Genomic DNA, 23,738 nt, shown 5'->3' with positions numbered 1-23,738 from the left:
GAAATGTGTTCTGGCAGCTCTCAGTCTTTTCATTTTTGCGAGACGGAGCCGGTTTTGATTTTTTTGTCTGTCGGTGGATAACACTTTGAAATAGCTGCCGTTGTACTGGGAGGCACGTTCTGTGCCAGAGTATATTGTATGTTCATATATTTCTTTAAAAAAAAAAAAAAAAAAAGGTTCATGCTATAAACATTCAGATATTTCTTGATTGTTTACATTTTAATGAATGCATGCACTTTTGTGCTTTCATTGTGTGTGTGTGTGTGTGTGTCTGTGGATAGATAGATAGATAGATAATGTGGACAACAGTGGTTTGAGCATTTGAGCTCCTGTTCTTGGATTGCCACACAGTTTATTTGGAATATTTATGGAATTGCAGAATGACAAAAAAATACATACTTGTACACTCAACACCTCGGCCTGGATTACTGTTCCCAACCACGAGTTGCACCACTGACAATTATCGTTTCTCCTTTTCTTATTTTTATTCTCGCAAATGTTCTATCGGCTGTTAAATAATGCACAAGTGCAGCGTTTGAGCGATTCTGTAATTTTTATCTCTTAGAATTCTACTTGCTTCCTGAAAGTTTCTCTAAAATCCTAACTGCGGTCTGTTTACACGACTAATTCGACTTCAGGGTACGGCTTGATTTGAAGAAGCAAACTGCAAGAATAGTTTTATTGCTGACCACATCGATGCGTGCCGCTACGCTAACAAGTCTTTATGTGGGAGTTTACTTTCGCGCCCACTTGTTGTCAACTTTGAGGCGGGTTTGGGGGCAAAATAAAAACCGCCGTTTTACATTTAGCACGACAAATCATTTTTACGGCTACACAGATCTCATAAAGAACATATCGTGAAACGTCGCTCGTCAAGTAGCATTTGCATAAGTGAGGAGCGCTCTTGAAACTGAATGAACTGAATGAACACCCACCTGGGAGAGAGCCCTTCCTGCTACTGACGGCAGACTACCTGGCTCAGTTACAAGAGAACCATCTTAACGATGCAGTCTACTTTGCCTTTGCCTGTCAACTAGCAAGCTATCTGACAAACAAACTTAAAACTCTTTTTGGTATCTGTCTATATTTGAGTCATGCTGTGCACTTATTGGAGATATGAGTGTTTCTCATTGTGTGGTAAGGATCAGTTCAGATGATAAGGTCTCGCTACCAGGCAGGAGAGTGTGTCAGTCACTTGCTGTGGATTCAAAGCTGATAACTGACACAACTGCCACAGAAGGTGTGGGAAATGTTCTGAGAAAAAGAAAAAAAAAAAGATGTATACCAATCTGCAATGTGGTGCCATTAAACGTAACCTGTTCTCTCCCTCCCTTCCTCCCTCCCTCCCTCTCCTGTCTCAGAGAACCACATCCTGGAGGATGTGAACAAGTGTGTGATTGCCCTGCAGGAGGGGGACGTCGACACGCTGGACCGGACGGCGGGGGCCATCCGCGGGCGGGCGGCCCGGGTGGTGCACATCATCAACGCCGAGATGGAGAACTACGAGCCGGGCGTGTACACCGAGCGCGTGCTGGAATCCATCCGGCTGCTGTCCGAGACCGGTGAGCCGGGGGACGAGCAGGCCGGACTGCAGGGTTTCAGTGTGTGTGTGTGTGTGTGTGTGTGTGTGTGTGTGTGTGTGTGTGTGTGTGCGTGTGTGTGTGTGTGTGTGTGTGTGTGTGTGTGTGTGAGGTGTGTGTGTGCGTGTGTGTGTGTGTATGTGGGGTGTGTGAGGTATTTGTGTGTGTGTGTGTGTGTGTGAGTGTGAGTGTAAGGGTGTGTGAGGGTGTGTGTGTGTGTGTGTGTTGTGTGGAGAGAGTGTGTGAGGGTGTGTGTGTGTGTGTGTGAGAGTGTGTGTGGGTGTGTGTGTGTGTGTGTGTGAGTGTGAGTGTGAGGGTGTGTTTGCAGTGATGATGAGGTGCAAAACCTTACCAGAGAGGGACTATACTGCATAGCACAAGGCAGGTACTGTAGAGTAGTGTAGAGATTTATATTTTAACTTGTTTACACTTTGTGCATGAGGCTCTGAGCTTCTACATATGTGTGGCTTCAACGAATGTGTTTGATTTACTTTTCGGGATTAAGCGAGTGAACTGTGTGTGCATTCTCTGTGTCTTAATTTCAGCGATCAAAACCTCAGACTAAGCTTTTTTTCCCCCCGCACTGGTTTAAATATGCATTCTTCTGCCCGAGTACAAGATTTATAGCTTGGCTGCGAAAGGTAAAAGTCTATTCCGGCTCAGTCACGTTCCATTTCCTTCATCGTTTCTCAGCTGCGATGATTGAAATTGCGCCTCACCATCAGCAACCTTGCTCATTACCAGTTCGGAGAAAATTTGAATGCTTCTATTTAAAAACCCCTGAATTCCCAAATGCCTATTTTACATTTCTGGATTAAAATGCGCAAAAAAAGAAAAAGAAAAATGACTTTTAATACCTTTTATGTTAGCCATAATTTTACTCTCAATTCATAACGCAAAAGTTGAGTGACTGCATGTCACTTAAGACCAGTAATGCATTTAGCTTCCTTTCATATTCAAAAATAAAACTTGAAGCGGCACTTCAACGGGCAGATTTTTCAGAATTTCAGAATCTCCAGAGGATACTAAAAAGTGATAATGCATGTTCTTTAGTATATGCAATCTCATTAACCCTTTAAGGTGTAAGGATCTTCTTAGCTGAACATTCTAATGCTGATGTCACAGTTGCTGCCGGTAACTGACAGCAACAGACTTCTAGAACACTGACTTAGAATGTTTGAAAAAGTATTCCAAAAAAAAAAAAAAAGTCTACTCTTCAAAACCCCTTCTGGAGTTCTACCCACACTGCCAGAAGTTTATTTGTGCTGTCAATCTCTGACATTTCTGTTCTGAATATTTTTTTTATTTGGTTTGCAAGATATGTATGCTGCTCCTTTGTTTCTTATGACACTGTCAGTCTTTTTCTTTCCTTTTTTTTCTTTTTGTCTGAAATTTGGCATTTGGCTTTGCAGTGTACAAGCCTGGGAGTGAAGGACTCTCACACAGAAATGTAAATGCAGTGCTCTCCTGCCCTGTATTCAGCAGTGCTGTGTGCTGCCCGGGGCCTCTGCAGTCTCTCTGGGACCAGGCTTCTGGATCTGATGTCTCACTCTGGAACAGAACCGCTCCAACGATGCCATCCCTTTAATTAATTCTAAGAGGACAGGCTGATGATTATTTTAAGTACAGTGTCACAGGATACAGCATTTAAAGGCTTTCTGGTGGAGACTGAAATTCGTATCATGGATTAATTTAATATGAATTAAATTAAATTTTCTGAGCAACTCAAATTTGTAACACTGAAACTGTATCCAAACCCAGATAAAAATACATACTTCAGATGTAATTGCATTTGGGAACAACCTGAACAAACTCCGAATTGGCAATTAAAGGCTAATCCTTTTTTCTGTTCCTTTATTTTTTTAATAATAAAATAAGTTTTATAAAGCGGCGTCCTATTATTTATTTATTTTTTTTATTATATTTGTGTAATTGTCTATCCAAAGTCATTTTAACTTTGAACTTATTAACTTTTTTTGGGAGATCATGGGATTCTGTTGTACTACGCAGCTATTGCAGTCTAATAGCATATTTGACTGTGTGTGTGGAGTGTGAGTGTTGGCTATTTGTCACAGTGACTTTCATTTCTCACAGCCATTGTTGTTTTCTGCTCTGTAGCAGAGAACTTGGTGAAACTATTAACTGACAAACAGAAGACAGTGTCTGAATGTATAGCACTTAAAAAGAGCGATGTTTGTGTTCTCTAATTTTGGCTGTTGCTCTGTATCTAGTCATGCCCCGGTTTGCCGAGCAAGTGGAGGTCGCGATCGAAGCTTTGAGCACAAGCCCGCCGCAGGCCTTCGAAGAGAACGAGTTCATAGACGCGTCCCGCCTGGTGTACGACGGCGTTCGGGACATTAGGAAAGCCGTCCTGATGATAAGGGTACGTCTCCCCTGCTGGCTGTTGATCCAGTTTCACATCTTCAGTCTTATTTTGACAGTTTAATTTGAATGCTGTATGCACTGCCTGTCGCCTGAATTCAGTCAATTCAGCATTTGTCTTTGGCCAAGTGACCACTAGTGGCCGCTGGAGAGCGATGAGGCCCACAGAACTAGCCGGCTCACACCGCTATCGTTCCCCAGCGAAGCTGAGCCGATCATTGCCATGCCAGTCCACACCTCCGGCCTCAGTGACCAGTACACGAACACCCGGGGCTCACACAGATTTATTTTTTTTTGCTTTGTAACGAGCGTCTTTACTGCGCGAGCCAGCCGGAGGCGTCCGCAGCGTCCTCCTGACAAAGGTCGGCCTCAGATCAGGTAGCAGACAGCAGCTGAAAACCCGCCGCCCTGTCAACACCAAAGCCGTCTCCTTCTCTTTTGAGCCTGCCATTCCGCCCGGCGGTCGGGCTATCAAAGAGCCGCCCGCCTGCCTGATGCGTTATTGATTATCTCCTGCGTTCTCGGCCTGCTTCCCTCCCGCAGACCCCGGAGGAGCTGGAGGACGACTCGGACTTCGAGCAGGAGGATTACGACGCCCGCAGCCGAACGAGCGTCCAGACCGAGGATGACCAGCTCATCGCGGGACAGAGCGCCCGGGTGAGCCCCTCCCAAATTTAAAGGCTCGCCGTCCACCATGGCTTACTGCCTGTCCTGTTCATGTGAGCTGCCAGGGCTTACTGTCTGTTCTGTTCATGTGAGCTGCCAGGGCTTACTGCCTGTCCTGTTCATGGGAGGTAGACATAATAGATCTTTCTCGCTCTCACTCTTTCCCTCTCAATCTCACTCTTTCCCTCTCTCTCTCTCTGTCTCTATCTCTGTCTGTCTCTTTCCTTCTCTCTCACTCTCTTTCTATCTCTCTCTCTCTCACTCCCTCTCCCTCTCTCTTTCTCTTTTCTCTCTCTCCCTCTCTCTTGCCATCTCCCTCTCCCTCTCTATCTCTCTAAGTAAATATTACCTCAGTCCTTTCCCTTGATGAGTAATATTTATTGGTATAATTAAACAACATCTAAGGCAAAATATTTTACTGCCTAAAATGTGTAATGACACCGGCAAACTAATTAACTTTATCTAATGATGAAATTACCAAATATGAAGTTTCATATGAATCATTTTAGCATATAAATACAAATGTATTCGCTTGCAAATTGTGTCATTTGAAATTTACACTCATACATCTGAAGGTTACTCAAACATATTATTTTCAGCCAAATATCTCTAGTGATCTCATTATCTTGAAAAAATGTAGTAAGCTCTTTTGTAATTTATTCATTTCTTATTTGAATTGCTAATGCGGGACAATAATAAATTGTGGTGTTAATATGTAATTATCTTGACATTGTGATCAAAAGCTATAATTTACAAAGAGCATTAGTTAAATATTAATGATTATTTTTAGCACTTGCTGCACTGTAAAACATTGCTTCTGAGGTCCTTACAGACTTTGAATATTGAGCACATGAAAATGGTCTGTTGATCTGTTCTGATGCTTTGAACTGTTTGATTGCATGTTTTAATCTCTTGGTCATTGAATTGCGGTCCTTGTTCATTTCTGAAATAGCCGCTGACATTGAATGCAATGCTCAGTAATCAGCTGAATTTGAGCCTGGTGAAAAGTACTGTTTTTCGAAAGACCCTGGATCATGAATGAAGCCTCCCTTGGGTAGCGTTTAAAAGCGTCCTGCCAGTGCCTACAGGCTTGAGACACTTGTGGGACCCCAGGCTGTCGAGGAATCTCAGTGAATGGGCTTAGTGGAGCATAAAAAAAAAAACTATTGTTCTTTGTTATGCATATGTGTTAATATCTCACGACAGAAAAAATTTGAAGTTCCTTGGTCAGCGTTTTGCATGCCATTTATAGGAGTAAAATAATAACGCGTTCATAGCTCTGCAAGTGCACTCATTCATTTTATACCGGAACCGTGCTGGCGTATACTACACAATATTGTGTAATGATGCATGAAGTGTTCTGTAAGCGGTGGGTATAAAACGGAATTAGATTTGACAGATCGGCATTACGTAGAATGACCGACAGATGCCTTTGCCTTCTCAGGAATCCAGATCGGAATAAACGGGGTCGAATCATGATCCCATCATCGCTCTGTGATTCCGCTTCTCGGTTGCGTGGTGTAGTGCTCATTATTACGCACTCCGCAGAGAATTCCGGATTTATTCATTTAAGGAACATTTGGCAGAGCAACAGTATTCACGCCGCTCATCGCAAAAACCTGTACGTATAAATACTGTATGCTGGAAATGGTACAGTACGCCCCCCTTTACCTTCCCCCCGCTGAGTAATTTAGATGGAAGCTCCCGGAAGAGTCACAATAAGGCACGAATGAACAGTGCATTTAAATGTACAGGTACTGTAGCCAGTGTAGTTTGTTTTCTGAGCTGCGATGTGCTTTGGAAATGAAGACATTTCAGAGGGGAAGGTGATGAGTTGAAGGGGTGAAAAAAAATATATACTGGTTTCAAGGATCGACTAAAAGACATTTTAAGGAAAAATGTGGAGACAGAACGGCAGTGTCCTACCTGGGAATCGAACCTGCGGACTTTAGGTTACAAGACTAACTCCTTACCCATTATACTACACTGCCACCCATAACAGTCTCGCAGCATTGTCTCTATGGGTACATTCCAAACTTGAAAGGCGCTGTGGGCAGTGAGCATGTATGCCTACTCCTGCCACAGTTCACAGTCATATTCCTACAACAAAAAAAAAAGCACACAGAAATGATTGTGCGCATAGTTTCTGGCTCGCTAGACTCTTTGAACAGATCTTCACAAAGCAGCGTGTTGATAAATCTCCTGCCATCTGTTTAAATTGTGACGCCGGCTGAATTTAGATTGAAATTAATGTCGCTCGCAAAATGGCCGCTTGCGGCGGCTGCAGCAGGTGTGTGTGTGTGTGTGTGTGTGTGTGTGTGTGTGATAATCCTGACACCCTGGACATGGAGCACCCCGGATCCTGCTCACACGAATGTGTGTGTTTTTAGGCGGAGAAAGACGGAGAAAAAAAAGAAATCTCCACATTTCAGGCGTGACCCCAGGTCGATATGTGAAGCAACTCGTGGGGTCAGCGTGGCAGACTCAAACGGGCCCCTGGATGGGCTTCATTATGTCGTCTCTTAACTGAAGGCACGGAGGGGGGGCCCGGGGGTCAACCATTCAGCGTTCTATTTATATGCTCTCCTGTGGCCCCCACCTCATTAAAAGCATCTGCACAGGTCTGTGAATAATTCTGTTCCAGCGGCAGCAGCACCAGCAGCAGCAGCGTGTCACTTTGCTCTGCAGACCAGTTTCACCTGCTTACAGTGCTTTACAAAAAAAAACTGAACAAACAGTACGCCGATCTTGTGTGAATGCAAACACGCAAAAGACACCGCACGGTCACACGCTTTGCACATTCGGATCACGTGCTTAACGAAATTACGGGATAAACATGGCGGTAAGTCAACCGTAAAATTGAACTTTCGGTCCCAGGACAGGTCTCCTTTTCCTTCTTCTCCTTCTTCTTCTTTTTTCTTTTCAAATGAAACAAATTAAATCCGTTTCGAGGTGCTTTCTTTGCAAAAAAAGGAAGCCAGAGAAAAGCTTAATCTGCTCACACGTGGCACAGCCAGCCAGTGTATTGGCAGGTGTTGTATGGGAAGGATTGAGCTCCAAAGGCACGCTCTTTTTATCAGTAAATGGTGAGGGGATTTGGGGATAAGAGAATTCTGAAAAACCTCATCTCGAACCCTGCCCTGCTGACATGCCAATCAGCTCAAATTGCCAGTTTTTTTTTCCCTCTCCTCAACTGTTGGTTTTCCTCTTCATCTCATAAGCAACTAGCTCAGTATCAGTCTGTATAAAAACTGTGGGAAAGAATATGGTATTTTACCTAATATTTCCCTCTCAATATTTCATCCACCTTTGAAAAGCAAAATATATCTGTAATTTTCTCTCAAGAATATTAGATGTCTACAGTGCTATTATAAACTAATTAATGTAATTATTTACTGTGTACCATAGCGACACGGTCAAGGTAACCAAAATTACCAGGAATTACCCGTTTGGTTACAGTGCTGCTGGAGGGATTTCTCATTGCTTGCTTTTGCAGTCTCCCATTGATAATGCATGGTGTTTAAATGAATAATTAATCATGTCCCTGATTAATTATTTTGATTGTTTGGTAGCTCTGATTTTGAGTGTAATATTAATTTCTAGGGTAATTGCATTATTCTGCAATCAAAGCATGTACTTTAAAAGACAGTAGTGGTTTAACCCTGCGTGTGGAACATTAACTGTTACAGCTTTCATGACCAGGCAGGAGTATAAAAGTGCAGACAGGCAGGCAGGCAGGCAGACAGGCAGACAGACAGACAAATAGACTGACAGGCAGGCAGGCAGGCAGACTGGCAGACAGACAGACGGGTAGACAGACAGATAGACAGACAAACAGGTAGACAGATAGGCAGACAGACAGGCAGACTGGCAGACAGACAGGCAGACAGACAGATAGACAGGTAGACAGGTAGGCAGACAGACAGACAGACAGACAGACCTCCCACTGACAGTTTAAATTTCACAGTTGAAACAGCTCCATGAGGCAGCTGGCATCGCTGCCAGTGCTGCTGATGAGGAGCTGCCAGCTGCGTGAGCGGCGCTCCCTGGGTAATATCCTCCCAAATGTGCGAGTTACAGCTCAATCTTCAGCCAATGAGCTCAGCGGTGGGTCTCACGCGCGCGCCGGTGCCCCGCGTCTGTCGTCAGGCTCCATCGGATCAGCCTCAGATGTTCCGTCCTTTTTGTTGCCGTGGCGCCCGGCGCGCTGTGCTGCGTGCTTTAACGCTCGTGAGAACGGAACCCGGATGAGTGCGGGGGAACGAGCGTGGGGGATCTGAGGAGTAAACCCAAAAACGCGCCGGAGCGTTTATCACGTGAGGCGGTCGGATTTCACTGAAGACGGCGGGCCAGACCGACTTCACGACACGGCTCGGCTGGTACTGCTAAGAAAATTGCCACAGGTGGCTGTTGTGCCTTGTACATCGAGTGGGAACACTAAACAGGAAAGCCACTGCAACCTTTCCTTCTACTGTATTTCATGTGTCACTCGACAGTTGGAAATAGTGATTTCAATGATTTCCCGCTCTTTTTTCACCCAGCTCAGCAGTGGCACAGCCCTTTACATTTTACATTACATTACATGCATTTAGCAGACGCTCTTATCCAGAGCGACTTACACAAATTGTTTTTTTTTGTCTTTTCTTTACATAGCATGTAACATTACATTACATATATCTAATAAGTTAGATGATTTTCTTATTGCCCCCCCCCCCCCCCTTACCCCAATTGCCCCACCCCTGCCCCTAGGCCATCATGGCGCAGCTGCCCCAGGAGGAGAAGGCGAAGATCGCCGAGCAGGTGGAGAGCTTCCGGCAGGAGAAGTGCAAGCTGGACGCCGAGGTGGCCAAGTGGGACGACAGCGGCAATGACATCATCGTGCTGTCCAAGCAGATGTGCATGATCATGATGGAGATGACTGACTTCACCAGGTAGGTCCTGTACGGCATGGCAGGCGGGCGAGCTCCGAGCCTGACTCCCTGAGGGGGTGAAAAAAGGCAGAACTAAACGATCCCTCCAGCTACTGTGGGATTTCTGAAAAGGCCATTCTTCCTTCACGAAACTTACATGTCCCTGATGTCATTGTTAAATGTGTTTTTTTTTTCAGAGTTTGAGATTGTTCAGAGTTTCCTGGAAGAAATTTCTAGTCTTCTAGTCCTTGAATGGAGCATCAAGCAGAGCTTGCCCAGATAGTATTAGCCCTCACACTGTCCTTCTGAACTCTACAAACCAACCGCCAAATTAACATTTAATTTTAAGGTCTTGTGGTACTATTAAAAATATGTTTCAGAATTGTATTTTTTTAAAAATGTTTTCCTCTCAAGCCTTCAAATCCCATTGGCTTTCAAGTGCACTGCAGTTTGATTAATAGTTTCATTGTCCATTAATTTTGTATTATTACATAAAACTATATCACATCATTATTGTTTCTACAATAAGGGAATTAACTACAGTATAATCCTACAGCAATATTCCTTTGTCAAAACATTATTAAAAAGACAGTCAGGTGTACTATAAACAGCTAACGCAAAGATTAAACTTTTTTGGTCCCTCTCACCCACACCAACTGTTCCAGCCTAGGAAAACACCGAACGATTCTGTGCCGCTCTTGAGTAAAGTTCACCGCGCAAACTTTTCATTATTAATAAACTGGGTCATTGTGCTCCAGCGCAAAAAAAAAATGCGGAAAAAGAAACTGTGGAAGCTAATTTGTTTTCCCGCTCTTCGCAGAGGTAAAGGGCCCCTGAAGAACTCCTCAGATGTGATTAATGCAGCCAAGAAGATCGCTGAGGCGGGGTCCAGAATGGACAAGCTCGCACGCGCCGTCGCCGATCAGGTACGGCGCCACCTAGCTGCAGACGTCCTCCCCCAGATGGCGGGATCGTCCATGCGAGTTTGCCTTTAATGCAATGAGGGGGGTCTTCTGCGGGGGGAGGGGGTCACAATAATACTTAGCGGAGTAGTTTCAGAACGTGCTGACGGACAATTTTCAATATCCGATCGATTGACGCAACACTCAGAAAATGTATCTCAGATGTGGGAGTTGGGCGGGGGGAGATGGGGGGGGGGGGGCTGGTGTCGTGGGTGGAGATATTAATTTTCAGCTATCCTATTTCTTAGATGGAACAACACCAGCAGTGTTCAAGATACTGCAGTATAATGACAATAAGGAGTAGCCTCATTATTTTACTAATGCTTATTTAATGCTGTGAATCCCATTCGCCCTGAAAGTGTGGAAGTGACCGAGTAGAATGCCAAGACCCCTCGGGTACTTTCTCAAAAGCGTCCACAGTGGCACCCGTGAAAGAATTTAATACGCAGCCGCATATTTCTTCATTGCGGTTTCTAAACAGGAAGTCAGTGAGCCTGGGAAAATGTTTGGGCTGTCAAAAAGCTCAGCAGCAGTAGCTTGACTGCCGTGCTCAAAGTGCTTCAAGCTTTTGAATTTCTCTCTAATTCGCCGTGGCCTAGGTGGTTTCTTTTGTCAGGTAACAAGGTTGGAGTGCGCCTGTGTTTCTTTTTCAGACAGGATTCGTGTTTTCAGAGACGCTCCACTCTGTGGAAGCGTCCTGAATGACTCCGGTTATCTTTTCTCTGCTCTGCAGTTCAGCGGAACTGCGTTTTAACTCTAACAAGGCTATTGGATTTTGCTGGAGCACTCTCAAATGCGCCGTCGGACAGGGACACGGATCTTTGTATGCTGTGTGCGATACACAGCGTGTGTTAGTCTGTATGACAGAGCTCTGGCTGTTGTGTGAATTGTCCGTGATGGCTGTTGACCGTCTGACTGTACAGATAAAAGCTCTGTGCATATTTCTGTACAGTGAATTTCTTCTGTGTGCTTTCTCACTGCTAAGGCAAACGAGTGTAGATTCTGTGACGTGAAGACAGGCGTCCTTACCGCAATATCTTTTTAATTGCTTGCCCACATTTTTTTTTTTTTTTTTTAAGTTTTCTTGTTTTCACACAGATCATGTATGCGTACCCCGTGAGGGTAAGGCACACAGGGAGAACACAGTGTCCCTCAGGCCAAAGACCTTCGCTATGTTGACCAGTCAGCCAAATGCCACTCAGTTTAAAATGGCTGCCGTAAATGTTAACATTCTACAGCTGTACTCTGGACAGAACACCTTGTCACTAGTTCTTTTAAGGTTAACACTGGAGTGCTTGGTCCTTTCATTGTATTGTTTTTAAGGGGAGGCCTAGTGAATTACAGTGTGAGTAGACTTGCAATTTACGAAATGTATTTTCCGTTATTTCACAGTACAGACTGTTCACCCTGTACTTTGAGAACATACTTGACCTGGGTGTCCAATCTTATCTGAAAGGGCCAGTGTGGGTGCAGGTTTTTATTTTAGCCTGACACTAAGACACCTGATTATAATTATCGATGTCTTGATTGAAGTTAAGCAGTTGAATTAGGTGTCGTAGTACTGGGCTAAAGCAAAAAGAAAAAATCTTGGATAAGATTGCCCCCCCCCACCCCCACCATGTACTGTTCCTATTATAAGTTAAAACTTCCACATTTTTTCCTTTTTTTTCTATGAGGATATTATATTGCTTTACATTCATCATTTAGCAGATGCTCTCGTGCAGAACGACCATGCGTGGATTCACCGTGGAGTTACAGCAGCAGCAGTTCCAGACCCAAATAATAAAATAAAAAAACATTCTCAGACCAGGGAATGCACAGTATATGTAACAGCATATCGTATAAATGATTAGAATCACAAATCTGGATCCCATTGCTTTAAGCTACGAAGTGTAAGGTATAGCACAGCAGAGATAGGCGTTGTGTGTAAAACTTAAGGGATGGAAATAAAATATGTTTAGGGGTTATTCCCTCCTGTGTCGTGTCCCAACAGAATGGTAGGGTCTGATTTTGTTGGAATCCGGGGGATAGAACTCAGCCGAAGTCCGTCCTCAGCAGGCAATTGTCCATACTGTTTATTTACATCTGGAGGAAATCTGCTGAATAAATGGCCTATTACCCGTAGATATAAAAGGCAATGAGAATGTAATCTGTGTGCATGAAAACAGCCTGCCAGAGGCAGAGGAACAAATTGTTTTGGGTGTGGAAATTAAAGAATAAAAGTTTTATTTTTTTTATGTTTTTGTTTTTTGCGATCCGCATGCATTTGTCAATTCCGTGAGGTTGTTGCCCGGGGTGTATTTTACCTGCTGTAGCAGCTGTGTGAAAGGCACTGTAGCGTAAAAAAGAGATGTTTTGGGATGTGAAGCAGTGATTGCGCTTCTGTATTCATGAGCTGTGGATTCTGGATCGTACTCAAACTGCGGAGGTAACCTTGACGAGGCGATTCGCTGAAAGAGAGAGGCGCCAAAAAGTTGATGAGGGGGGGGGGGGGGGGGGGGGTAAGGCGGGGGCGGGGGGGGGGGGGTAAGGCGGGGCGGGGGCGGGGGTGAGGTAGGCTTAAATGCCAAAGGACACAGTCCATCAGATTACCAGAATAAAGGCACAATCTGTGAGGTTACAGACGCATCATTTGATATGTGTTAAACTGATCAAATGAGTGGTAAGTACTTTATGGGGGTTGTCTTTACCGTAAACTGACAGACATAAATAGCCATTGCGAAGGTCACACACACTCACTCCACAGCCTGAATGTTAAAATTGAGTTTTGTCATACAGAACATGTCACTGACCTATAAAAAAACTGGCTGAGAAGAAATGCTACAACTTTCTAAGTTTAAAACTAATTTTGTCTGTTGATTGCGTCACTTCCAGGTACATACGTTCGAAAACATTATTTGTTGACATGCATCATACAGTGGAATGGTTCATTCGATCAGGCATCCCAGCATGCAGCTGGTATATTTGGTACCTTAAACATTTACCCAGACATGGCCATTCCTGTTTTAGGCCTAAAGCGAGAGGAACTGGATCACCTCTCGAGAACTTGGAGCCGAAGACGCAAAAGTTCAACCTGAATGAAGTCACTCTGCAAAATTGGACTCGTTTTCTGTGTGCATGTATAGGGGATCAGTTGACCATGTCAGTTCACCACCCCAGTTCTCAGGGCAATGTTCAGAGAAGTAGGTAAAATGCACATCCATTTTAAAACGCGGTCTCGTATGACTGTGAGAAAGTAGGCTCGTAGTCCGGATTCAGAATGAGGTGTAGCCTGCTGTGGAGTGGTGTCAGTGTCCATCCATCCATTATTTATGTTCACTTATTCCTGGTCAGGGTTGCAGGAGGTGCTGGAGCCTATCCCAGCATGCACTGGGCGAGAGGCAGAAATACACCCTAGACAGTTTGCCAGTTTATCGCAGGGCACCCACACCATTGAGTTATGTCAACATAAAATTTATTTTTTTTGCTACCTGTGTCTCTTAACAGGATTGACCAAATCTGGATGACTAAAGCAAATTCTGTTGAGGCTCAGAGGTGTTTTGAGAAAAGTTTTCCACTTTTAATTAACTTTGAGAGTTGTTGCTGCAAGATAATTACTTTTTACCATATAGTCATTACAGAGCAATTTAAAAGCCTTTTCCTGTGCACTTCTTTACTTACTGTTTTGGAAGTTACTAACTATTAGATGCTGTACTGTATTTATCGTAAAGCTGATTAATTCTGGCTGCATACTAAACAGGTTATTTATTTATCTATTTATTTATTGTGGAATTGATATTGTCATTGTGGTTGCAAACTGGGAGGTATCTCTTTAAGTATTCATGGCATGCTTGGCTGTGGTTAGCAAAGATACTTGGCTAATATTCTACGTTTGTTTGGCGGCTAGCTGGCTAACTGCTAGTTAAGCGAAGGTGGACTGAGTTGTTTATGGTGGTTTCCTAGCAACCAAGTCAATGATTCTGCAGTCAGCAGTACAAATGGATCATCTCTCATATTGTTATTCCTTCGGCTCTTTCCAGAGTAATCCTCACTTGTGAAAATATTGCAGCTATTTTATGATCTTTTTAATTCCGCTTGTGATCTGTGTCGCATGTAACTTAATTAATTGCTGATGTCAAGCCAACTGTGGCACTATTAGAAAAATAATAATGTTGTACCTGAACTTGAATGTGAATAGAAGAAAAAACGTTTTGATATAGCTGCATTTCTTATTATCAGCAGTGATTCGGAATTAAAATAAAGCGAACTGATATAAATAGATACAATATTTATCATGAAGTCTACTGCGGGGAAGCTTAGGAAATAATTTCATTCACAGTCCAGATACAACAGATTGGAGTTTGAACTGCGGAAAACAAAAGATTGGATTTACATTTCTGAAATAATTGACGTCATTGTTGTTCAGAAAAAGTACTCTTTTTGTTTGTGTGGGAAGTGAAAGCCCTTCATTTGACTTGAATAAAACTCTTTTCCCATTTTATTTTTGGAAAGGGAGAGGAAAACAAAGATTGCGTTGAGTTTTTCACCTTTTGTGGATTTGTTTATTTTCATTAATGAAACTGTACGGTCTTTGTCTAGGAGGGGGTTGAGATTGCTTTTTCCAAGATATCAAAGGTGGGCGTCTGACATCGGCATTATGTTTAATATTGGTTGTTTGTCCCGGGAAAAGCCGTATGTATATGTCTGAGTAGTCTCGCATAACCAGACCTATCTCCACACTTCATTTCAGCGTTGGAGAAAGGTCTGGCTCAACCCATTATCATTCCAGTATAGGGGGAAAAAACTCTCTGGCTTGTTTGTATTTCTTTAAACCAATCACAATCGTCTTGGGCGGCGCTAAGAACCAGGGTGCAGCGACGGTGCACCTGGAAAAAAAGGTAACACGCAGGTAGCGGAAGGGGAGGAGAAGTCCGACTGAAATAGTCGGCCAATGGCAGGACTTATTACCCACAGTCTATATCCTGTGAGTCAGACTAGTGTCTGAGCTTCTGAGCGGCTGCGGCTCTGTTTAATCCAGATGCTCTTTCCCTTCCAGTGCCCTGATTCGGCCTGCAAGCAGGATCTGCTGGCCTACCTGCAGAGGATCGCGCTCTACTGCCACCAGCTCAACATCTGCAGCAAGGTGAAGGCGGAGGTGCAGAACCTGGGGGGGGAGCTGATCGTTTCGGGGGTGAGTCTCCGTTCTCCCTCTTTCTGCCGCATTACATTACATTAAGTTTATTTAGCAGACGCTTTTATCAAAAAGCGACGTACAAAAAGTGCACGTCATGGTCATTGGAACAACATATGGCTTCTGCCTTTGCTCTGTTCCCTCGTTGTACAATTCAGAAAACAATCTAATTGAAGGCATTCAAACAAAAGACCAACCTTCTAATCAGAAATCAATTGGACATTGACCCTCCAGGCTGGTTACTGCACTTACCCCTGTCAAATCCATGGCAAACCGACTGCAAATATATAATTTTTGAACACCACAAAAAAGTGAATATACAGCTGTGACCCCTTATGCATACATGCCTTCAGCCCAGTTAAATAATCTTTTTTTGTTACTTTATTAGTAAAGAACAGAATGTTATGTTTTATAGACTTGCTAGTGTATACCTAAGCACATACAGATGAGTGTTACCCTATTATAGACCATATTTACCTTGTTGAGTGACAACGTAGCAGCCTACTGGAGAGAAATTATATTTAAGCGATGTCTGAAAAGCCATAACCTTTGGAATTTATCCAGGTGTATTGTTGCTCATTTTCTTCCCCAATACAATATTCTCTCATGGCCTACATGGACACGGGGGCACAGAAAATTAGCGACCCTGTAAATCTGCTTATGCATCTCCTGCTGAGTCATAACCATAGAAATAATTGAATTTTCCTGGATGATTGTCTTTTTGCTTTCGCGTTATTGTACCCCTAAGACTGAGACTGCACAGCAAAGTTCAGAGATTGCACCACATGTGGGAGGCAATCCGTGTATACATACAATGTTCACATTTCTGAAATGTTTGATATGTGTGCAATGTTGCTGGTTGGTTGTGGGTTAGTCGTGGAACATCCGTTTTTGCAGATTTATTTGTTTATTTATTTTTTTTATCACATCAGCAAGTCCGTGGGAGAAAGAGAAAGGAAAAGCAGACGTTGGTTTACAGAGAGCCTGGAGAAAATCCTCTGGTGCTTGAGGAATCGCAGCGCATTTCAAGAGGAGACTCCAGTCTGAGTGGAATTGTGATGTGCCCTGAGAATCGCAGCTTATGTTTGCCTGCTCTGCAGTCACGGATCGTCTTTTATTTTTTATTTTTTGTTTTATTTGACTGAGGAAAGACAAGCGAGCGCATGTGGTGATGAGACAGTGGAAACGCGATGAAAGTAAATGAACTTCCGCAGTGAAAAGATAGGAGTTGTCATTCATTTGGAGGAACAGGAGGCCCCTGTCATAAAACCGATATTCTCTCATTTACCTATTTGTCTGTTACCATTGTGTGAAGCATTAAAATACGCACAATGAGTCTCAAGGTCTGCATAATGCATACCCGGATCTGTCAGGATCAGCGCTGCATTTCTCACACCGATGCGCAACAGCGCTAACAAAATGGCCGACATTAGCCTCCCTCGGCCTGGTAAACCGCACTTCTCGAGTTCTCTCAGAAGTTGCTCCGAGGTGTGTGTGCAGTTCTTCCCCTGTGTAAATTCAACAGGGATAGCATTACCAGCCCTATTTCATGCCAGACATGCTGGTTTCAGGGACTTGAGAGGGAAGTTTATCTGTGCCGGGGTGGAGCACTCTAAGTCACCCCTTGTAAATTAGCCAAATTGCACCAAGGCACACAGTTGCCAGACACATAGCTCTGTTTTTTTTCCATAGCTTGAGGAAACATAATTGACCCTGTGCCACAGTGCTAATTCAAGAACATCTTGCGGTAGAGAAACTTTTAAACATTGTTCTCATCTGACGCACACGCACACACACACACAAAACCACACACACACAAAACCACCAGGGGCTTCATTAAACTTATTTGAGTCACTTCCGCATAGACCAAGACGCCCAGCAGGTTTGTTTTTTTAATTTTTATTTTTGTATTGCTCTAGCTTTTGAGTTTAGAGACCCTGAGTGTTCAGATCCACGGTGACATATTTCCACAGTGTTCCGAGAGCCTGTAGTTATTTAAATGAATTCAGAGATGAGTGGGTGCGATTTCAGCAGAACACCGCCATCTTACCACTTCTGCCATTTTCACCTCTGCATTTAAATGAACAAAAAGTTAGCCTTTCTCCTGCTTAGGTCCTGCTATAGGAACATTTTCACCATCCTTCGTGATTGCATTAGGAGAGCACTGTTGCCATTAATTTCTGCAATCTGCACACATTCAGTGTTCTGTGAATAAAGCTCACAAAGACTTCATATTCAAAATGACTGAAACCCTTTTGAGGAGGAAGTCCAGTCCATCTAAGATTCTACTGTGAAATCTCAAATAACCAAAAGCATTCTCCGATGGTTTGGGAGATAGCTGGTTCTCATTTATTTCCTATTCTGCTTGTGTTTGTTCAGTGCTACATTGATCCAGTTTGGTCTGTACAAGAATAATAGCCTTAGGGAAAGTTGCCCTCTTGTGTAGGTTCAAATATGTTGCCAATCCTGTGTGAGAACGGCAGAATAATTGCATTCGTGGAGAGACACCATTTGGATGAATTCACCTGTGATTCCTGTAAGATGAAGGAGCTTCTGGAGAACTAAAGTGTTGATCTTTAATAATGGATTTCTAATTTTCCAATATCTGATTGTCAGGCAGTTTAGGGAGATATGCCTATATGCCACAGAGATTCTGAGATCTGGAACTCCTGTCTGTGGACTGCTCTCCAAATCAAACCACAAATTTTTTATCGGATTCTGGAAATTGATTGGTTGTGATGGATTTGGTTAAAATTATACCAGTCAAGGGTCGGTATTCAGATAACTGACAACAGTTATCAAAAAATGTTATCAGTTATCTGTGAAATAAAGCAATTATCATTGCTTTATTTCACACAAACATACCTAACTCCTTGATGGAGTCCTGACATTTTCAAAACGACAGGAGTGAGAAGGAAAAGTAAAAAAAAAGAAAATGCTGCATAAGGTCACATGATCAACGAGCAGATGAAGGAGAACCAGGCAATACGAACGACAGGGAGGTGCGGAGCTCTCTTTTGTCGTCACTACTGCAGGAGCCCAGAAAAGTCACTTCCTCTTCATATCACGAGTGTGTCCCCTCTCCATATTTCATCCACACAAGTGCCTTTTTCTTTCCGTTCCACGGAGTACGGTTACAACATGATATTCGGTTCAGGAATATAGAAGGTGAAAGAACTGTTTGTCAACCTAACAGGAGAAATAAACAATGATGTACAGTATTGAACTCTCTACCTCCCCATTGGGCTCTGCTTTTGTCTATTTAGAATGACATTCTCATTTTTGTGACCTTTAAGACTACATCCTCGGCTTGTGGCTTATGGAAGACATAACTAATATTGTGTGAATTACGGCGTGTGGTCGCACTGCTTTCAGTGTTGAACCGCGCGATCGTATCGCGGCTTCGCAGGATTGTTGGGCGTATTTATTTCAATCCCATCAGGCTCTATTCTCAGGCCCGATTTCTGTCATCCGATTCAAAGTGCCTGATGTATGCTTCCGAATCAAATGCAGTTGTAGGAGATTCATTGCACTGCATCAATCACACAAACAGATGACAGACTATTTCTTTTCCAGCCTCTTTAAATGTGGGAGAGGTTTTGAATGATGTTGCAGCTGCATTGCCAACAGGAAAACAAGTATCAAAGTTACATGTACAAAGTATTATTGTTATTATTATTATTATTATTATTATTATTGTTATTATTATTATTATATTTAAATGTCTGTGATACTCACTGTGATAAAATGCTGGGCTATAACCTAGAAATCCAGAAGAAAAGTGTACAAAAGTGAAGAGACATCCAATAGCAAGGGAAATATATACAGTACAGTACATAAGTGTGGCAGGAATGTATTTATGAGGATGCTGCTTGTATCAGCGCTAGTGACCCTGTCTGCATTTACAGGGTGAATTTGTGATTAAAATAAGCACTGCAGCATGTACAAACAGCCCAGGTGGTGACTTCACCTCGTTAGCTGCCTTCACAAAACGGGTAAAGAAAAGAAAAGAAAAAGCAGGCTTCCCGGCGTTCTCACACCAGGATGATCTCTCCAAGGGTGGAGGTAACGAGCCGGGAAACGTGTCAGCGACACTCCCACAATCCCCCTCTTCGAGCCGTCTTTAAGTGCCTCGCTTCTGAATCACGGTGACTTTTAAAAAGTCTCTGCCGATTTGAGGGGGGGTGGGGGGTGGGGGCGATGGGGTGGGAGGGACGCCGTAACTGGGACGTTTTCCTGTGTCCCACTGATTGCAGTGACACGGCTCTCTGTGAGCTTTGACTTAATGCGACTAATTGCCAGAAAAACAGCGTGATCCGGGTCACACCGCGTCGTTATAATGGCCAGAAGCGGTGCATTCTCTAAAAAACGCTGCCTAACAGGATTTGGCAGCTCCAAGAAGCAATTAACTGCAAATTGTTGTTGCCTATTTTCCCACTCAGGATTACTGATGTGTGTTCCAGGTATATTTATTTAGTTTTTTTTCCCCCACATAATCACAGTTTAGATCAAACTTTGGTATAGACTGATAAGCTTGTTCATTTCAACTTCATGAGTTGGTATGAGCATGTATGCCCACACGCACACACAAACAGACACATAGACACTAACGCACACAGGCACACACACACACACACCAGACCACACACACACGCTTTGTTGATGAGATTCCAATTTCCACTCGTCTGTGAAGCTGAAATAATATGTATGATTTGTTTTTTCTAAAGCATTTTATCAGTAATGACTGATAAATGAGAATTTCAGACTGTATTTGATGAGATACTGTAAGTTCCCTGATTATCACATTAAAGAGGCCTTCATTTTTAATATCAGCAATTAGTACTGGCATTTAGCATTAACTGCCTCTGCGATGGTTCACTGGTTTCGGCTGGGACCAATAGGGGGCCAGCATATACTATAAGAACCTACGTGAACAGTTTTCTTTCACTTTTTATAATCATCACATCTGTTAGTAGTCGTCCCTCAAATCAGATTAGAGACGATATTGAAAAACTGAATGAACTCCAATATGATTATTTGTTTATTGTATTAATAGTCATTCAGAAAAAAATTAATTCTAAAAAAGGTATTATTAAGTTTTGTGCTGTATAATTACGACGGTCTTTGATAAAATCATTGACAATGGTTGTTGATGAATTGCATGATGACAGTGTAAACATGTTTTCACAGGCATTAAGTTTCTTTTATTTAGACAATAGTAAATGTATTGAATAAATATAACGACAATGATGTTTGGTAGGCTGTAGTTTTGATTTGATATCACACTTGACTTGGAAAATGTAATTGAAAGAGTCTCTTTGTGTACAAATTTAGCTCATTTCCCTCCCAAGCTGTTTTAAACCCCATGGTAAAGAATGTTGGTCGAATTTGGCAGTTATTTTCTTTTTAAATAATAGTTTAAATTAGCATCTGTAGTTCGACATTCCCTGGTCCACATACACAAAAACAAAATTCTTCAAAATAAAAACAAAAGAATGGGTCATACCCAATAATATGGCTCCTGGTTTAATGTGGAGTCTGCGGTGTTGTTTAAAACAAGGTTTGCCTGATGCCTTCCAGTCTTGCAGGCATTGAACAAAAGAATAGAATAGAATAGGGTAGGATGGAACAGAATAGAACAGAAGAGCATAGATCGGAGTAGAATAGAGTAGGGCAGTATTGGATGGAATAGAATAGAGTAGGACAGACTAAGATGGAATAGAATTGGATAGAATAGAATAGAGTAAGATAGGCTAGGATGGAATAGAACTGCATGGAATACAATAGAATGGAGTAGGATAGGCTAGGATGGTATGGGATGGAATAGAATAGGATAGAATAGAACAGTATTCTTCATCCCGTCCCTTATCCCCCACCAGCTGGACAGCGCCACGTCCCTCATCCAGGCCGCCAAGAACCTGATGAACGCGGTGGTGCTGACGGTGAAAGCGTCCTACGTGGCCTCCACCAAGTACCAGAAGGTGTACGGCACGGCAGCCGTCAACTCGCCCGTGGTGTCCTGGCGCATGAAGGCCCCCGAAAAGAAGCCCCTGGTCAAGAGGGAGAAGCCCGAGGAGTGCCAGACGCGGGTTCGACGGGGGTCCCAGAAGAAGCACATCTCCCCCGTCCAGGCGCTCAGCGAATTCAAGGCCATGGACTCCTTTTAATCTTTGACAAATGACCTTTTTTTTCCCCTGTTTATTTTCCACCTTTCCTTTCTCTCCAATTTATTTTGTGGGATAACAGAATTTGCCTGTGTCGATAAATGAAGGGTAGTAATGCCACTTATAGTTATATATGAAGCGAAAATACTGCACCATCTCTGGGTCAGGCAGTCAAGAACAGCCAATGAGCTCCCATTGTTGGTTATGCTGACTTAACCCTATCAGTACCAAAGTGTTTGTCTTGCTGTTACAAAATGAAATGGAACAAGTAAAAGAAAAAAGTTTTTTTCCCCTTTCAAGGGAGATTGGCTGGTATGTCTGATACAAGCTGACCCATAACCCCTACTGTAGGTAATGTGAATTTTGTTTACTGTGAATGTAATTAATATATTGATCTTTGAAAAAAAGAAGATAAAAGATTACTGCGCTATTATTGCAAGGATAACAATGAATTGTATTGTTGTTTGGATGTGTACAGATGGTAAATTTAGTCAAATTTAGTCTACACCTTGTCGGTTTTTAATGACAGAATCTAGCAAGGCTATTAAATTGCATCCATATTTAATTAATATTTTGACATTTACCATTGCCTGTTTGTGATATGTTTACTATTATTTTACATGTTAAACTTAGTTTGCAAGTCTTTCTTGCTCCCCCTTGCCCTTCATTGTTGTGAGAATATGGTGCTGAACTTTTGCTACATTTGCTTGATGACAAAGATGGCAGATTTTGCATCGTTTGGGGCATGGCGTAACACTTAAAAATGTAGCCGGATAAGAAGGGATCTGCGTTGTGTGGAGTGTCACACATACAGTTCCATCAAATGCACCGCTCCCTAATAAAACAGCACAACTTGGCAGCTGAGGTAGTGTGTCCTCTTTTATTTAACGTAGAACTCCAGATTATTCGCACGTTTGCACTCAGCTGAGCGGCAGGCCCCGATTGAAAGGAGTTACTGTGTTTACAACCGTACCTTTACAGGTCTGCGACTGTCCCCATTGGACAAAAAGAGGAGGCACCCTGGATTTGTGAGTTGCAAGGAGGTCAGAGAATGTTCTAAACTGAACAGTCTAATGCTGATGTAACAATCGCCACTGGTAACTGAAAGCATTTGAGTTCTAGAACACTGACTTAGAATTTTGGAAATACATTCCAGAAAACCTACACTTCAAAGGGTTAATGCACTGCGAAAGGGACAAACTGTACTGTGTATGATGCTCATTAAGCTGTAAAGAATGGGGATGTTGAAAAACCGCTTTTGGTGTAGCATTACTGTATGAAATGTGATGCTGTAAGATTGAATCCAAGCCTGGGAACATTGAGTCTGCTCTGCGGACTCCAGTCATGTTAACAAAAGCCAAGGCAGTCAATATGACAGTATGCTCGTTTTAATATTCTGACTGATCTGAACTGAAAAGTTACCATGCCAGAACTGTCTGTAACCAAACAGAACCCTCCGTGGAGCATTACCCTACGTTGTGTTTGAAGACTGGTGAGTCACAGGCTTGCTTTTCATAGACGTTTCAGTCCAATTCCCTCGACTATGACTATGACATCATAAAAATTTGATGTTCAAATCAACGTTGTTCCCAACTCTCGAATCCCACGCTGGCAATATGGATTCACGAGGCTCCAGCTGTTATTTGAAGCTAATATCACACGCGCTCTCAAAAGAGCCCAACCACCCAACTGCCATGTGCTGATTTGCTGCCCAAATAAAAGCTTGACAGCTTTAATGCTATAAAGGCATATACACATTCCACTGAATAAAACAGCTTGTAGATTTGGCTGATTGGGGCCAGCGAAAATACGGACGATCTACACTTGAGGCGACAATAACAAAATTAATAATAAAAGAGAAGAAAAAAGTCGGCTTAATGTACTGTAAGTGGAGTCCTTGAATC

At 42.9% G+C, this 23,738-nt stretch overlaps 1 protein-coding gene across 6 annotated transcripts in view; it reads left to right on the top strand.

The window, feature by feature from the left end:
- Positions 1-22,698, top strand: part of LOC135260066 (catenin alpha-2-like) — a 313,250-nt gene extending 290,552 nt beyond the window's left edge. For all 6 annotated transcript variants that reach the window (XM_064345209.1, XM_064345208.1, XM_064345207.1 and 3 more), the window contains 7 exons: positions 1,362-1,562; positions 3,812-3,963; positions 4,506-4,619; positions 9,378-9,559; positions 10,359-10,464; positions 15,536-15,670; positions 21,550-22,698. In XM_064345209.1, the coding sequence (XP_064201279.1) occupies positions 1,362-1,562; positions 3,812-3,963; positions 4,506-4,619; positions 9,378-9,559; positions 10,359-10,464; positions 15,536-15,670; positions 21,550-21,837 (1,178 nt within the window). In that variant the 3' untranslated portion in view covers positions 21,838-22,698. The remainder of the gene's footprint in view (positions 1-1,361; positions 1,563-3,811; positions 3,964-4,505; positions 4,620-9,377; positions 9,560-10,358; positions 10,465-15,535; positions 15,671-21,549) is intronic.
- Positions 22,699-23,738: the final 1,040 nt, after the last annotated feature.

This window comes from Anguilla rostrata, chromosome 7, assembly GCF_018555375.3.
Source record: "Anguilla rostrata isolate EN2019 chromosome 7, ASM1855537v3, whole genome shotgun sequence".
Taxonomy (NCBI): Eukaryota; Metazoa; Chordata; class Actinopteri; order Anguilliformes; family Anguillidae; genus Anguilla; species Anguilla rostrata.
This window is presented reverse-complemented; position numbering and strand designations above follow the sequence as displayed.